This window comes from Schistocerca cancellata, chromosome 9, assembly GCF_023864275.1.
Source record: "Schistocerca cancellata isolate TAMUIC-IGC-003103 chromosome 9, iqSchCanc2.1, whole genome shotgun sequence".
Lineage (NCBI taxonomy): Eukaryota > Metazoa > Arthropoda > Insecta > Orthoptera > Acrididae > Schistocerca > Schistocerca cancellata.
The window spans coordinates 270,629,218-270,647,083 of record NC_064634.1 but is presented as its reverse complement, the minus strand read 5'-3'; the positions used below and the strand labels follow the sequence as shown (position 1 = coordinate 270,647,083).

At 42.7% G+C, this 17,866-nt stretch overlaps 1 protein-coding gene across 1 annotated transcript in view; it reads right to left on the bottom strand.

Moving 5' to 3' along the window:
* The window catches only part of LOC126100976 (lysosome membrane protein 2-like), a 348,747-nt gene that overhangs the window by 19,198 nt on the left and 311,683 nt on the right, over positions 1 to 17,866 (bottom strand). The window contains exon 8 of the mRNA XM_049911640.1: positions 12,395 to 12,533. Within this exon, the coding sequence (XP_049767597.1) occupies positions 12,395 to 12,533 (139 nt within the window). The remainder of the gene's footprint in view (positions 1 to 12,394; positions 12,534 to 17,866) is intronic.

Sequence of the window (17,866 nt, the reverse complement as noted above, 5' to 3'; positions counted from 1 at the left end):
CGATAACATATTAGACCTTCTGGTGACAAACAGACCCGAACTATTTGAAAAATTAAACGCAGAACAGGGAATCAGCGATCATAAAGCGGTTACGGCATCGATGATTTCAGCCGTAAATAGGAATATTAAAAAGGGTAGGAAGATTTTTCTGTTTAGAAAAAGTGACAAAAAGCAGATTTCAGAGTACCTGTTGGCTCAACACAAAAGTTTTGTCTCAAGTACTGATAGTGTTGAGGATCAGTGGACAAAGTTCAAAACCATCGTACAATATGCGTTAGATGAGTATGTGCCAAGCAAGATCGTAAGAGATGGAAAAGAACCACCGTGGTTCAACAACCGAGTTAGAAAACTGCTGCGGAAGCAAAGGGAACTTCACAGCAAACATAAACATAGCCAAAGCCTTGCAGACAAACAAAAATTACGCGAAGCGAAATGTAGTGTGAAGAGAGCTATGCGAGAGGCGTTCAATGAATTCGAAAGTAAAATTCTATCTGACTTGGCAGAAAATCCTAAGAAATTTTGGTCTTATGTCAAAGCGGTAGGTGGATCAAAACAAAATGTCCAGACACTCTGTGACCAAAATGGTACTGAAACAGAGGATGACAGACTAAAGGCCGAGATACTAAATGTCTTTTTCCAAAGTTGTTTCACAGAGGAAGATTGCACTGTAGTTCCTTCTCTAGATTGTCGCACAGATGACAAAATGGTAGATATCGAAATAGATGACAGAGGGATAGAGAAACAATTAAAATCGCTTAAAAGAGGAAAGGCCTCTGGACCTGATGGGGTACCAGTTCAATTTTACACAGAGTACGCGAAGGAACTTGCAGCGGTGTACCGTAGGTCTCTAGAAGAGCGTAGCGTTCCAAAGGATTGGAAAAGGGCACAGGTCATCCCCGTTTTCAAGAAGGGACGTCGAACAGATGTGCAGAACTATAGACCTATATCTCTAACGTCGATCAGTTGTAGAATTTTGGAACACGTATTGTGTTCGAGTATAATGACTTTTCTGGAGACTAGAAATCTACTCTGTAGGAATCAGCATGGGTTTCGAAAAAGACGGTCATGTGAAACCCAGCTCGCGCTATTCGTCCACGAGACTCAGAGGGCCATAGACACGGGTTCACAGGTAGATGCCGTGTTTCTTGACTTCCGCAAGGCGTTCGATACAGTTCCCCACAGTCGTTTATTGAACAAAGTAAGAGCATATGGACTATCAGACCAATTGTGTGATTGGATTGAGGAGTTCCTAGATAACAGGACGCAGCATGTTATTCTCAATGGAGAGAAGTCTTCCGAAGTAAGAGTAATTTCAGGTGTGCCGCAGGGGAGTGTCATAGGACCGTTGCTATTCACAATATACATAAATGACCTGGTGGATGACATCGGAAGTTCACTGAGGCTTTTTGCAGATGATGCTGTGGTGTATCGAGAGGTTGTAACAATGGAAAATTGTACTGAAATGCAGGAGGATCTGCAGCGAATTGACGCATGGTGCAGGGAATGGCAACTGAATCTCAATGTAGACAAGTGTAATGTGCTGCGAATACACAGAAAGATAGATCCTTTATCATTTAGCTACAAAATAGCAGGTCAGCAACTGGAAGCAGTTAATACCATAAATTATCTGGGAGTACGCATTAGGAGTGATTTAAAATGGAATGATCATATAATGTTGATTGTCGGTAAAGCAGATGCCAGACTGAGATTCATTGGAAGAATCCTAAGGAAATGCAGTCCGAAAACAAAGGAAGTAGGTTACAGTACGCTTGTTCGCCCACTGCTTGAATACTGCTCAGCAGTGTGGGATCCGTACCAGATAGGGTTGATACAAGACATAGAGAAGATCCAACGGAGAGCAGCGCGCTTCGTTACAGGATCATTTAGTAATCGCGAAAGCGTTACGGAGATGATAGATAAACTCCAGTGGAAGACTCTGCAGGAGAGACGCTCAGTAGCTCGGTACGGGCTTTTGTCAAAGTTTCGAGAACATACCTTCACCGAAGAGTCAAGCAGTATATTGCTCCCTCCTACGTATATCTCGCGAAGAGACCATGAGGATAAAATCAGAGAGATTAGAGCCCACACAGAGGCATACCGACAATCCTTCTTTCCACGAACAATACGAGACTGGAATAGAAGGGAGAACCGATAGAGGTACTGAAGGTACCCTCCGCCACACACCGTCAGGTGGCTTGCGGAGTATGGATGTAGATGTAGACAAGGGATTTCAAATTGATTCTGAATTTCTGGATATCCGGAAGGCTTGTGGCACTCTACCACACAAGCAGCTTGTAGTAAAACTGCATGAGTAATGGATATCTTTCTCAGTTATGTGACTGGATTCGTGATTTCCTGTCAGAGTGGTCACAGTTCGTAGTAAATGACAAAGTCATGGAGTAAAACGGAAGTCATTTCTGGCGTTTCCAAAGTTAGTGTTATAGTCCCTTTTATGTTCCTTATCTATAGTCTATACACGATTTAGTAGACAACACGAGGAGCCGCCTTAGCTTGTTTGCAGTTGATGCTGTCTTTTATCGTGAAGTAAATTCTTCGGAAAATCGCAACAAATTGCAAAACTCTTTGCAAAAGACATCTGTATGCTGCGAAAGTTGGCAATTGACCGAAAAAAATTAAAATGTGAGGTGATCCACATGAGTGCCAAAACGAATCCATTAAACTTAGATTTCACGACGAAAAAGCGAAATTTAAAGACCTTAAATTGATCTAAATAGCTAGGAATTACAATTACGAACGCTTTAAATTGGGAACAACACACAGAAATCTTTTAGGGAGGCGAACCGAAGACCGCGTTTTATTTGCGGAACACTTAGAAGATGCAACAGATCTACTATAGAGACTGCCTACACTACGCTTGTCCATCCTCTTCTGGAGTACTGCTGTGCGGTATAGGATCCTTAGAAGATAGGATTAACTGTGTATATGGAGAAAGTTTAAAGAGCAGTACGTTTTGTATTATCCCGAAATATCGGAGTGTCACGGACGTGATACAGGATTTGGGATGTGCATGGCGTTTTTCGTTGCGGCGAAATCTTCTCACGAAATTTCAATCAGCAACTTTGTTCTGTGAATGCGAAAATATTTTGTTGACGCCGCCCTACATAGAGAAAAACGACCATCATAATAAAAAAAGTGAAGTCAGAGCTTGCACGGAAAGATATAGGTGCTCATTTGTTCCGCGCGCTGTTCGTGATTGGAATCAGTGTTATTGTCAACGTGGTTCGATGAACCTTCTGCCAGGCACTTAAGTGTGATTTACAGAGTATCCATGTAGATATAGATGTAGCCTAGAATGAATCTTGCAGACTGTCTGTAAACTCGGCACAGTTACTGTCTGCAGAGGAAAGACAGGGCCCCAGAGAGCATCCCAGAGTGCCCCAGAGAGCTAAAACACCAAGAAGAATCGCTTCTCGGCTTTTGGCTAGATCAATGTGTAGTAGTAATTATTAAATCATAAAATATAATACTAATATCAATCATAAAATATAATACAGACAACTCTAGTGAGCGGCATCTGATCGCCGATGACCGTGACAAATGAATCGCAGCTACTACAGCCCCTCTGTATGCACGTATTATATCCTGGTACCACTGAACACAGTCCTAGAGGATATTTTTTATTTTTTTTATTTTCTGGCATTACATTAAACTCTCGAGTACATGCATGATGGGCTACAGGGACATTTTACTGCTGATATGACATCTAATGCACCAATATGGTCGAAAGATTGACAGGTCGAGACAGCTTGTACCTTGCTCTCTGAGGTCATCAGACATCAGTTTCCTGAGTTTTCCTGTCTAGCGTTACCTTAAAGTGAAATCTGCAGCACTCTTGTTGATACATTACAAGAACTTGAGCAGTGAATTGCACATAATTGTCAAAATTACTAGTAGATCAAAGAACGTTCGAAAGAATGCTTAATCTCAGCAGAGATTAATACAGTACGGCCTCCGAATGTGAGGACAACTGAACACTTTTTTATCAGCAATACGATTGGACAGTGATTTGTAATATGTAACGTGTTTAAGTAGTATTGTATTTCTTCTTGATTTATGGCTTCGGTGAAATTTGATCAATTGCATGGGAACTGGTCAAAGTTTACGCCTCGAGTACATTTGTGTTGTACACCGTCCAGTCACATTTATGTGAGCACCGCCTGTCTTCGACGTCAACTTATAATAACCAGTCACAGACGGGAGGTAGTACCCGTTGCGAGCTAGCATACCAAAGATGATTGGGCTCACTTGTGGTTCCTCATCGTCGAAATGTCTAGGCTCAAACTCGTCTAGGGGTTGAACCGCACGTGTCGCATTACACGCCGTAAGTTAGACACTTGTGACCCTTTGGTTAAATTGTGTGGTTGATGGCAAGTTTGCGAAATTGTATGAAGTTAATATGAAATGTAACAACAGTGATAGTAATATCGGGAACTAAATTACCGAGCCATTCATGGTGTAGGCCACACAGTTCCGATTTGGTTAGAATAATGTTTATTCAGAAAGCAAACTAATGTGAACGTAGTCATATTTAGAATTACTGTTACACTCGAGCGCATATCCATTTGACACAGTTCGATCATTCACAATCTCATCGCGAAATACAAGTTCGATACTCCACCTCGTTAACTATGCGAAAAGTTGGAGTTCACACCAGGCTAGCGGCTGTTCACCGATCAGAAACTAAATGCCGTGGTATCACACAACGCGAAATTTTCTAAGTCGTTTTCACTTCCTAGCTACCTAAAATCCGACCGTCCGCTTTTGTATCTCCACCCGTACTGTACCCTTTGCTGTCTCCAGCCGAAACTTAACCTAACCTAACCTAACCTCGTTTCCACCAGCACTCTGTGTCCCCGGCTGTGTTTCCCGCGTGATGAACATCGCCGCGCAACTGACTAGGGCAGTTCCCTTTCCTAAAGCCATCCATCTGTTTGGCTACAGCTTATTCTACATTATTTTACATTTTAACGTATTTAAATAATCTAAGCTTGACCACTTTCACGTTCTACATAAAGTAACAATAATATACATTGTATAATAAAAGATAAATTCTTTTACATAAAACCAATACAATTTCCTTCTTAACTTTGAATGTCACGGCCAGTAGCCTTGCACCAATGTGCTTTCTGCTAAGTAAGTAAAGAACAAAAGTACCTATTAGGCAATAAACTTTACAGCAAATATTCTATTACCTAATGATTCAATAAGGTGTCATGCTGTCCTCCTTCAATGTGTTGTGATGATCTGATGTTTAACTGAAAATACTGATAATTTAAATTTACTATCTCTTTTAAACAAACTTACAGAGTTGATATTCACAACGTTTGTCATTTTAATTATGCGCTTCTACGAGGGTCACTGCAAAAGAAATGCACACTATTTTTGTAAAAATACGGTTTTCATTATGCATGTGAGAAAGTTTTACAGCGTGTAGATACATCCTTCCTACTCGTTTTCGAAGTTAGTTAAACCTGTTCCCGTGAGTGGCGCCGTCACAGTATGCCTTTAAGATGGCTGCTACACTTTACTTTCGTCAGAAGCAACGTGCTGTCATAGAATTACTGTGCTGTGAAAACGAGACAGTGTGAAACATCAACAAGAGGTTGAAAAAGGTGTATGGAGATGATGCTGTCGGTCGCAGTACAGGTAGTCGGTGAGCAAGCAGGTTACGTGATGAAAGCGGGCACGGCATTATTGAGAATTGTCCTCGCAGTGGCAGGCCTCGTACTGCTCACACTCCGACAATGTGCAGGGAGTTAACGAATTGTCACGCTACATTGGGATAGGGGAAGGAAGTGTTTGAAGATCATGACTCCCTTGTGCTCGCTGCCCAACAGTGGCTCCAACAGGTTGGTCCAGAATGTTAACGTGCGGGTATACAGGCGCTCGTTCCAAGATGGCGTAAGGCAGTTGAGAGGGATGGAAATTATATGGAGAAATGAAAATATTGTTCCTAAATGATGTATCTACATGCTGTAAGACTTTCAAACATGGAGAATGAAAGATAGATTTAAAAAAATTGTGTGCATTTCTTTTGGAGTGATCCTCATATATGAAATGTCGATCGTTAAGATCGACCAAGGCGTTCATATTTTAGCATTCTGGTCTTCGTTACGAAACTTGTTAATTTCACTTCAACAGTAAATCCTGAACTATTACAGATATGATCAATATTCCAGTTTTATTGGGATATCCATGAAATTTTATGGAGGATGGCAGATTAAAATTACTGTGGCTTGATCCCTTGCATTACTACAGAATTATATAGTTTTCATAAATGTTGCCCTTTATGGCCGATCTTCGGTCCGCCATATTTAACACTGCTACGTCTCCTTGGCCACAAACGGCTTCTACTGGGTTTCCCTATGACGTAGGTTCACGTCTGTCTCACTTGCACACTGCAGCACTTAGGTCTCAATAGACGCCTGTGAGTTTCCCCATCTCGTGGAGAATCTGTGCCCTTTGTGGGACACGGTCTCAACAACAGGGTTCGTTTCACAATTCCTGAAGGCTGACTCTTTCAGACACACATTTAAATGAGAGCGAAGTGCTCGTTAACTCGCACCCTAGCAGTGGAGGGTACATAAAGCGTGTCGGGTGGGACGCGGAAAACAGTGTTGTCGTTGTCGTTAAGCGGAATTGGATCTATGTGCGTGTCGTCCCAAAGGGCGTGATCATTAGCTTTCAGGGCAAGGTTGGATGGATTTGGCAAATGGCTAATTTTCTAAACTGTTCAACTGTCATTACGTTTAAAGTACCGTATTTATTCGAATCTAAGCCGCACCTGAAAAATGAGACTCGAAATCAAGGGAAAAAAAAATTTCCAGAATCTAAACCGCACCAAGGGGAGAGAAAAGTTTTAGTCCGCATCTCCAAATCCAGACAAAGTTGGTTCCATTGTAATGTGAGACAATTTAGGTGGAATGAATGACGATACAGCTAGAGTAGTTTGGTTCGAGTGGTAAGCTTAGCAGTTGAGCTTTACCAGATAGCCATTGCTATGCGTCAGGCACTCTGTCCGTAGTTATACGTGTACCCTTCCTTTTTCACGTGCTTCGTCTGGTTTGAATTGATTGCTTATTTTTCTTTGATCTGATAAGCGCCGTTTTCCTTGTTATAGGTGTTTACGTCTCTCTAAGCTGAAAATTCATTACTGTACTGTGTCATGCATATTTGTCGCATTCTGATAGTGCGTGTTTACGGCCTGTCGCCTCTCGAGGTATGGCTTGCTTTTGTGCGCGCTACCGCCGCTTGCAATAAAAAAAAAAAGAGAGGAATCGTGTCATTAGCGAAACTACGGCAAGAGACTGCTATTTGTTGTTACTTACACTGCTGCTTTCTTTGATAATGATCAACAAGAACCAAATAATAGACTGCGTATGATAGAAGATGTTCTGAACGAGAGTTTAGCGAAAGTTGTTCTCCGTTTGAAAATCTTTGCAGGCCCCTTTTTAGTACATTACATTCTGCACAGAAATTAGTCATCTTAGATTTACAAATCTAGTCAATTGCTGTGCTTCATTTCTGACTGAATCACTATTAGGCATAAGAATAATACGAATATAAACATGACATGATATGTATATTCTTCCGCGTTTGCTGTTCTCTCACTCTAGTTTCGTAGTTTATTAGGCAGACAGGATTTAAATGAGATAGCAGCAAACACGAAACAATACATGGCAAAATGTTTATATTCGTATTATTCTTATGGTGAAGAGAATACTGCATGTGATTCACAATTCATTAAAGTTCCTATTAGCAACCATAGCTTCTCACAGGTAGGAAAACATTCAGAACGTAGAGTTTGCCATATTGGCAAACATCCCAAACAGTCTTTCCAGTCGGATTTTCGTAGTACATTGAAATGCTGCTACATTCGAAGATGAACAATACGGAATTTGTATTTAATTGTTGGATAATGTATGAAAATGCAGTGGTCGAAATTCGGGGCGGAGAACAAAGCTCGTCTTCCACCTTTTTTTAAAATTTATTTACTGACGCAGAGGAAACAATTTATTTATCTTTGTGCCTACAAAGCATGCCTTTGTAGTGCTACATGTATTCGACGGCAGAAGTTAGTTGTGGCGGCACCCCACCAACATTTTTCAGAACTTCCGCTTGCTTTGCACTCGATTCTAAGCCGCAGGCGGTTTTTTGGATTACAAAAACCGGAAAAAAAGTGCGGCTTAGATTCGAGTAAATACGGTATATCCTATGTATCAAAATGGCGCTATCCAAAACTGGAGCGAGGCATCTGTGTTGTACCACAGGCCGTAGATGACAAGGGTGGACGACAGCTGCAGAGAAGTGGATGGGGGAGCAGACGAGTGATGACTGAGCAGCTGCCTGCCTTGTACCAAGGGGCTAGCAGCGGCGTCTCCTGCTCCCGGGCCTCACCAACAGGCGCCTGGTCCATGCACCCAAGCTGTCTGCTGTTCATCAGTTTACGCCAGTACCACAACAGGCCGTCCACTGAGATTCAGGTGGCCGTTGGCGTGTGCATCGTGAAATGTGAAAGTAACAATCGTCGGAAGGGTACAGGATGGAGGAGGGAGCATTATGGTCCGTGTAATGTTTTTGTGGCATTTCCTGGGTCACCTCGTCAAGCTGGAAGGCACAACGGACTTTGAGACCACGTCCTACCTTACATGCAGTTTGTTTTTGCTCGGCATGATACATCTACCGGCAGGATAATACTGTCGGTCACCGAGCTCGCATGGTACCTGCGTGGTTCGAAGAGGACCAGAATGAGTTTACCTTGCACTATTGGCCACCAAATTCCCCGGAATTAAATCCAACCTATAAACTGTGGGACCACGTCGATCGGGCTATTTGCACCATGGATCCTCAGCATGCCTATCGATGCTTTCCGAAACCTGAGCTACCCTTTTCCTGCACGCATGGCAACATTCCACTCTGCAGGAGGAGGTTAATCACGCTTTTGATAGATGATCACATTAATGTAACTGTACAGCGTATTATCGTATACCTATTAATTATGATTCACCCTGTAAACATGCTCTGCCTCCTAAGTGACCTCTTGTGTCGCTTAGGCCATAAACAGGTCCTTTCATTTTCCACAATACGTGTTGTTGTCCAGTACCCAGCGAAATTATGGAAGTTCGATGGATAAGAGAATTGGGTTTATTTGCGTTATACGGACTTTAGCAAATATTGACAAATCTTTGCCATTTACGGGCGGATATGATATCATCCGCCTTGTAATATCTCTTTATATTCGATGAATTATTCTGATACAATTCTACCCTTGAATGACGTTTACTAATTTTCTATCTTCATACTCGCAGAATCCATGCGCAAAGTAGTTTCATACAATAGCTATGCCATGAGCGGATAATTATTCTTTGTAGTACTCTCTCTGGTGGTTGTTAGAAAAGAGCTCCCGAGATTGTCTTCGTGCCGATTAGCCTGAGCTTTGTTCGAAGAATTGTAATCTGAATATTGAGATTTACGACAGAAGATACGAAATTGTACGATTAAAAGGGAAATATACATACATCGCTCCTTCATACAAAAGGAGTGTATTTGAGATTTGAGAATTAATGATATTCATCGATATATTGCGTAGTTGTTAATCAGAAGGGAACTTGCGGAAGACTGGATACGAAGCTGCATTTAATAATCCAAGAGCTCCATTACTTCTTCGGAAGTTTAAACTACATCGAAGCCAAATATCCGCTCGATCTGAGGTTTCCCGACTGATTATACACTCCTGGAAATGGAAAAAAGAACACATTGACACCGCTGTGTCAGACCACCCATACTTGCTCCGGACACTGCGAAAGGGCTGTACAAGCAATGATCACACGCACGGCACAGCGGACACACCAGGAACCGCGGTGTTGGCCGTCGAATGGCGCTAGCTGCGCAGCATTTGTGCACCGCCGCCGTCAGTGTCAGCCAGTTTGCCGTGGCATACGGAGCTCCATCGCAGTCTTGAACACTGGTAGCATGCCGCGACAGCGTGGACGTGAACCGTATGTGCAGTTGACGGACTTTGAGCGAGGGCGTATAGTGGGCATGCGGGAGGCCGGGTGGACGTACCGCCGAATTGCTCAACACGTGGGGCATGAGGTCTCCACAGTACATCGATGTTGTCGCCAGTGGTCGGCGGAAGGTGCACGTGCCCGTCGACCTGGGACCGGACCGCAGCGACGCACGGATGCACGCCAAGACCGTAGGATCCTACGCAGTGCCGTAGGGGACCGCACCGCCACTTCCGAGCAAATTAGGGACACTGTTGCTCCTGGGGTATCGGCGAGGACCATTCGCAACCGTCTCCATGAAGCTGGGCTACGGTCCCGCACACCGTTAGGCCGTCTTCCGCTCACGCCCCAACATCGTGCAGCCCGCCTCCAGTGGTGTCGCGACAGGCGTGAATGGAGGGACGAATGGAGACGTGTCGTCTTCAGCGATGAGAGTCGCTTCTGCCTTGGTGCCAATGATGGTGGTATGCGTGTTTGGCGCCGTGCAGGTGAGCGCCACAATCAGGACTGCATACGACCGAGGCACACAGGGCCAACACCCGGCATCATGGTGTGGGGAGCGATCTCCTACACTGGCCGTACACCACTGGTGATCGTCGAGGGGACACTGAATAGTGCACGGTACATCCAAACCGTCATCGAACCCATCGTTCTACCATTCCTAGACCGGCAAGGGAACTTGCTGTTCCAACAGGACAATGCACGTCCGCATGTATCCCGTGCCACCCAACGTGCGCTAGAAGGTGTAAGTCAACTACCCTGGCCAGCAAGATCTCCGGATCTGTCCCCCATTGAGCATGTTTGGGACTGGATGAAGCGTCGTCTCACGCGGTCTGCACGTACAGCACGAACGCTGGACAACTGAGGCGCCAGGTGGAAATGGCATGGCAAGCCGTTCCACAGGACTACATCCAGCATCTCTACGATCGTCTCCATGGGAGAATAGCAGCCTGCATTGCTGCGAAAGGTGGATATACACTGTACTAGTGCCGACATTGTGCATGCTCTGTTGCCTGTGTCTATGTGCCTGTGGTTCTGTCAGTGTGATCATGTGATGTATCTGACCCCAGGAATGTGTCAATAAAGTTTCCCCTTCCTGGGACAATGAATTTACGGTGTTCTGATTTCAATTTCCAGGAGTGTACATCGCTCCCAAAATTACGAGGCATTTTATTTGTACAGATTATCAGACTGCCGCAAAGCACAAGCCTGCAGAGAAGAAGAATCATCGCCTGATTTCATTCTAACAAGTAAAATTTCTGAATCATTTTGAGTGACTGAGTTATGATTGTGTTTCCTATTATGAATGATTGATTGCTCGAACGAATTGAGAACTACATAACTACATAATTACATAGATAGGAGGAAAAATTACAGCCTGTTTTCGATGATTGTTGATTCAAAATGGAAAAAAAACCCTACTGCTGCATGTTTCTACCACGATATTATCAGGGCGGAGAAATTTCAGTAGTCGGATTCACTGCAGCGACTTCTATCCATTCAAATCCTCAAACAATGTTGCCAGCTAAAAGCTAGGTGCGATCTTAACGTTTATGTACTGATCCAAAGTCCCTTTTCTTCAAGTTAGCTGAAGAACGTTCAGTTTGTGTTTCGTCTGCCATAGAGATGCAGGCAAGTTCTATAAAATTGAAGGGACTTCATTGTGACAGAAACTGTACCAACGTTCTCCAAGCACACTTTTCCCTTGTACTGTATTGAACTGGCGACCTAGAAACGATAGAGAGGCTTCATCCCTGCGTTAGTCCTCAGTGGTTCACAATCCCACAATAGGCCACAGCAGTCCACCCACCCCCTTCCGCTCCATAACGAATCCAGGGTTATTGTGCTGTTCGGCCACCAGTGGACACCAAACCCCCCTCCCCCCACCACCCTAGAAACGTCTCATACCAGGCGAGTGTAAGCCCAGATGTTTGCGTGGTACAGTGATGATGGTGTACGCGTGTGTGGAAATAGTGCTTTCGCTGCAATCGCCGACACAGTGTAACTGAGGCGGAATAAGAGGAACCAGCCCGCATTCGCCCAAGTAGATGGAAAACCGCCTTAAAAACCATCCAGACTGGCCGGCACACCGGACCTCGACACTAATTCGCCAGGCGGATTGGGGCGGGGGCCGGCAGGCCTTCCCACTCGGGAAGCAGCGCGCTAGACCGCCCGGCTGGCACACTTTTCCCCTACTAAACGTTAGATCTAAACCGTGTTTGGCTTATCCAAAATGCATTTCAAACCACGTATATAGTGAAATATGAGTATGTGTTCCGTTATCTGCCATTAAAACTGTGTTACGTATCATTGAACATGACTATGGATGTTTGTTAGTTTTGGAGATAATGGCATTGCATCCTCACCATTCTTGCAGTAGGAGCTGTCCATCAAGGCATAGGGAAGACAACCGTCCTTTTCTGAGCAGAAGCAGTCTTCCTCGCCTTTCGCCAGACGCTTTGGGGCCTCTGGCACGAAGCGCAGGCCGGGAATACCGTTCATTACCTGTGGAAATCAAGTACCATGGTCAAACTCCAGTACATTTTCATAGATTCAACTAGAAACAATGGTATTGGTCAAATATCTTGTGAAGTATTTCGAAATGATTGCAGTTGCAATTTAACTGTTTCAAAGCCAGATACTACATGTCGCTTCACAAAAGTGACAGTAGGGCATCTACTCCGAAAATGACTTTTGCCGGATTTATTGTGAAGTTATACTAGTTTAGTGATACTTCAGTTCTGAATAGAAAAAAATTTAAATAAAATAAATGTACTGCTTGTTTCGTAACACATTTGAGTGGACACCACAAATGTCCTGCTATGTCGAAGTCTTTTCTGCAAAACTACAACCTTACTTGAATTGGGAACGATCATTTGAGTACTTCCATTTAAGATTAAACTGCTTCTGCGTTTCCAGGAAAGGCGAATAAGCTAGATTTCGAGTAAGAGATCTAGATGTATATTGTGTCTTCCTTCGAAACCTGTTCAGAATTATCTGTCATTCACCTTGCTGCATTTACTTCCGATGGTCATGCATAATACCTAATTCATTGTTTCCGTTATTTCAAGGTTTAAATGAAATTATTTGTGGAACGGTTACGTGCAGTACTATCAGCGCAACAAAAATCGCTTTGAGTAAGTTTTAAGTCAACGATTAGTACACTGAAGGGCATTAAGAAGCTTCTTTCGAGTAGAGTGTACACAAAGTAGTTAAGAACTCTATATTTCGTTTTATATGGCCTAAATTTCAATGTACCGTTAACAGGTTATTCAAAAGTAGCGGTAAATAAGACTAGAGTATTGTAACTCCTGCCAATCTTTACCGTGAAGCTGCTGAGAAAAATAAATAAATAAAAAAATTAGAAATGCATGGTGAATACTGCTGTTTCAGCACCATTGACCAATGTTTACGTGGAAATCCGATGTGTCATTGTTTCTAATCACTATTTTCAACAGACGTCGGTTATTCCGTAATAATTTTAATTGTAAATATTGACAAATAACAATCCAGTTTCTTGAGTTATCTAGATGCGATGAAGCAAGTATACAGCGTTGCTCTATTTGAAAACGGTAATTATTTATTTCTGTTGACTGAAAGTTTGAAGTTATGTGCTCTTTCGAGAGTATTAACTCTTTCCAGCCCATATTTTACTTCGCGTGAGAAGAAACATGTGAACAGTATCTTTGACTGAAGTCCTTCTAGGAACATATTAAACAATTTCAAATTTTTTGAATTAGTGCAATTTTTTCCTGTCGGGTCCATGCGGATCCAATACTCATTCTGTTGTAGCTGCTGCCATCTAGTGACCTAATCAACGCACTAGAATGCAGTGGTGCCATGTGGAAACAATGGGCTTTCGTAGATATTACAGAAATATCTAAAAACTGTAATGGGTCCAAGTAGACCATCGGGCAGGAAAGGGTTAGGCAAAACTTCGGTAACTGAGTTTGTAGCTTCCTTCATCATCAGACGAGTCAAGCGCAGGCGGATGTGGCTCGCTGTCGACTGTGAACTGAATTATTTTGCACAGCGGCTATTCCCCAAAACTTCCTCCATACCGGAATGTTACTATTTCCAACGAGTTCCACGTACATCGAACGCGAGATCACACACATTACCTCTACTGAAACGTCTGTACCGCGTTGCCCGTTTCGAAGCGACAGGTTCATCTTCAGACAGCCGTTCATGTTTGTTGTATTTCTTGTTTTTGCTTACACAATTTTTATAGAAAAAAAAAGCAGCCCACAACCATTATCAACAGCAACATGAACCTGTCTACGTAAAACCGGTAACGGTGCTACATGTTTAAATAAGTAGCATTACTAATAGTGAATGTTTACCGTGTTTTTTCTTTGCTCATGATCTCTTCTCAGTTCATTATTTAGCCTGAAATACTTTTTCTTCTCTGCGTAATTCTTGCCTTTGAATTTTCTTCTCTCTCCCATTTTATACAGAAATTTTTGTGTGAGCCAGGGGGCTTCATCGCCCGATTTCCGTACACACATCCAATAATCTCTCTCTTCGTTGTGAATACGTGTAAGTTCAATAAAACAAACTGAAGGTAGTTGGCCGATTCCTTTCTAATTAAATACACGTCCTCCACCACTACTGTCTTAAGAGAATCCTAAATGGATTTACTGGGGAACTACATGTGAAACGAACACAGTGGTAAAGTAGTATCACATTACATACACAATTTTCTAGAGTTATTATAGAGTTACAGACTAGATAAACGCAACACAAATGTCACAGGTCCACCGTTTCCCTGTTTGGGGCTCTTTAACGGGTATACGAACTTCCTTTACGCCAAAGTTTACAGTTCAGCAGCCACAATAGCCATGTCTGGAAGCTGGTAAATCTTAATTCATCTCGTGGGTTTCAGCATCGATAGAGACCACCATGAACTTATGGGTTGATATTTGCGACCATATGATTGCACCACATCTTGTCCCTAACGTTAGATGGAGAAAATCACTGTTTCTCTCTCTGAAGTAATGCCGGAAACGTCTGAAAATGTCCTGCTAGCAGTCAGGCAGTGTTCATGGTTCCAGAATGGTGGTGGCCCACCACACTATGGAGCTGACGTCAGAGGATATTTGAACAATGTTTCCGCGGTTGTTAGAGCGGAGGTGTGAGCCATTACCGTGGCAACCTCGTTTCTTTTTGTGGAGCCAGATGAAGCGCTGATGAACCCAACACCTATACACTCACCACAGCACTTGGTTTGACCGTTTGGATGTAGTTGCAGACATTATTCACGAAAGATCTGGTTGTTCCGACCATGTTACTCATTAGCATGCAGCATGCTGTAGTGGACGATGTTTACACCAACATCTCAAACATTTACCTCAAGGTAAACAACACCGTCTCTGGACCTCATTAGCATCATCAGTACCTTCACTGGAACGGTTAATCTGTGAAAATTTTGGCACAAAACATGTTTTGTCTCTTCTAAAAAAATTTTACACAGTGTTTTAGCAATGCAAAGTTAAATTTCAGTTAGCTTTCACCAAGTTGGCGCACGAACCATTATGCCACTATCGTGTTCACACCACCTCGTCCTTACACACACACACACACACACACACACACACACACACACACACACACACACACACACACACACACACGAAAATACTGTCGTCGCGATGTTGTTTTATTTGCTACACTATGCGTTTCGGGAAATTATTCCCGTTTTCAAGTGTTTTTTTCGTTTGTTATGTCAGTTATGCGTGATGTTTTCGATGTGGGCGGTGCTACATCATTTCGTTACTTTTATTTTTAATATATTAAACACGTTCATTTTGTAATTTATGATGGACCTTTATACATAGTTAATTGGCGAATTTGTAAATAAACTTCACTTCCAGTTTTCTTGTCACCCACTTACGCAAAAATACATGTTCATTAAACATCATTCACTCAATCTGCAATGCACATAGTACGTTGAAAACAGCCAATGTACAATAATCAATTCTCACAAAGATATTTTGCACTTAGTCAATACAGATAACGCTATAGATCGTCTACCGAGTGTGTATAATATTCTTAGGGCAAGGGGTAATTTCTAGGTACGATTTGTCTTCTTATTTTTTCTGATATAGATACGTCTCCAGTTCTTTCGACAGATCAATTTTGTGACATTTGTTGGTCTGTGGAGTAGTTTGACAATCTGCTTTACTTTTCCAAATGGGTGTACTGTATTGTGTATGTATGTGGATATTCCTGAAATGTGTATGCTCCAATGCACCATGTGTAGCTGCTATGGAATTATCTCCCTGTTTATCCGATGTCGAACATGGAGCATTGCAGGCATGTTATTTTTATTTATTCCGGAATGTGAGTGTAGGATATTATTACACTTCACATTATGTACGAGGGACGTTAAGTATGTAATTCTTCATCTTTTTCTCCTTGCCCAGTTTCAGTTGAAAACATGGAATTTGTTGTGGGACATCAAATAATATTCCTCCTTGCATTGCTATACTTCCATGAAGTTCAGATAGGTGACAGCGAGTATGTAGGTTTCACAAAATGGCTTCTGTAACGTAGGTGCTTTCCAAGCAAAGAGCTGTCATTAGCTTCCTTTGACTGAAAACTAGAGAATCGCAGGTATTCATAGGAGCTAGCAGAATATATGTGGAGACCTAGCAGTGAACAAAAGCACGATGAGTCGTTGGCCGGAGCGTTTGTCACGACTGCAACGAGGTCGCACAAAACCTGTCCGAACTCCCACGAGACGGCCGCTGCATGCAATTGCCACTCTTGCAATGATGGAACGTGAGGACGTTCATCCGAAGCGATCGACGGATCACAACCGAAGACCTCGCTACTCAACTGGACGCATGCGCACGGGAGAGAAGCTCACAAAACATACTTCACTGGAGTGTTCTTCAACTACCTCATCCACCCCACAGCCCGGTTCTCGCACATTCCACCTCCATCTGTTTGGTCCAAGTAAGTGTGCACGTCACCGAAAGCAGCACGTGGATGACGCAGAGTTCATCGATGCAGCAAGACGTTGGCTCCGATGACGACCAACACAGCGATACCATGAGGGCATAGAGGCCCTCCAAGTAAGGTAGCCTAAGGCCGTCGCATTGAAAGGAGATTAGTTGGAAAAGAAGTGTTTTGTAGCCAAAAGAATGGGGAACCGTGTAGTGCGAACAAACCTGCTTACAGAAAAGTGTGTGTAATCACTTATTGAACGTCCTCTTATTTGTTTGTGATTTAGTTTCTTCGATGTAGAGAATCCTATAGAATCATTCTCTGGAGGATCTATTGAGTCATACCTGTTGAGTATATATGCAAAATATCATTGTGGGAGTTTGTTATTGTACGTTTGCCGTTTTCAGCCTGCGCTGTGTATTTTGAGTTACGTGAATGATGTTTCTGTGTGTTTCTCATTAAGTTGTCAACAAAGAAACCTAAAGTACAGTATTTTCCAAATTCGCCGTTAACTATATATGTTGTAATCTACGTTTGTAATTGTACAATTATCAGTGTTGTTGGTTGTAATAAGGAAAATAAATTGAGGAAGAGCAGATTACAATTGATTGATGACAGCGGAAAAAATCTGAAACTCACGGTAATCGTTCCGTCGTTAATAAGATGCTGTGTGACCGAGAAACTACAATCAGAAAATTCTATGTCACTGTTGTTGTTAAAAAATGATCAATGGCATCACCGTATTAAGACGACCGAATCGATTCTCGCTCTCCAACATTAAGTGCTGGTAAAATATTTAGAAAAAACCAGTTAGAACAAGGAAATGTTTAAAATAATAAGAGCTTTATGCATCTCACCAAATTTTTAATCACCCTAAAATGTAGAAT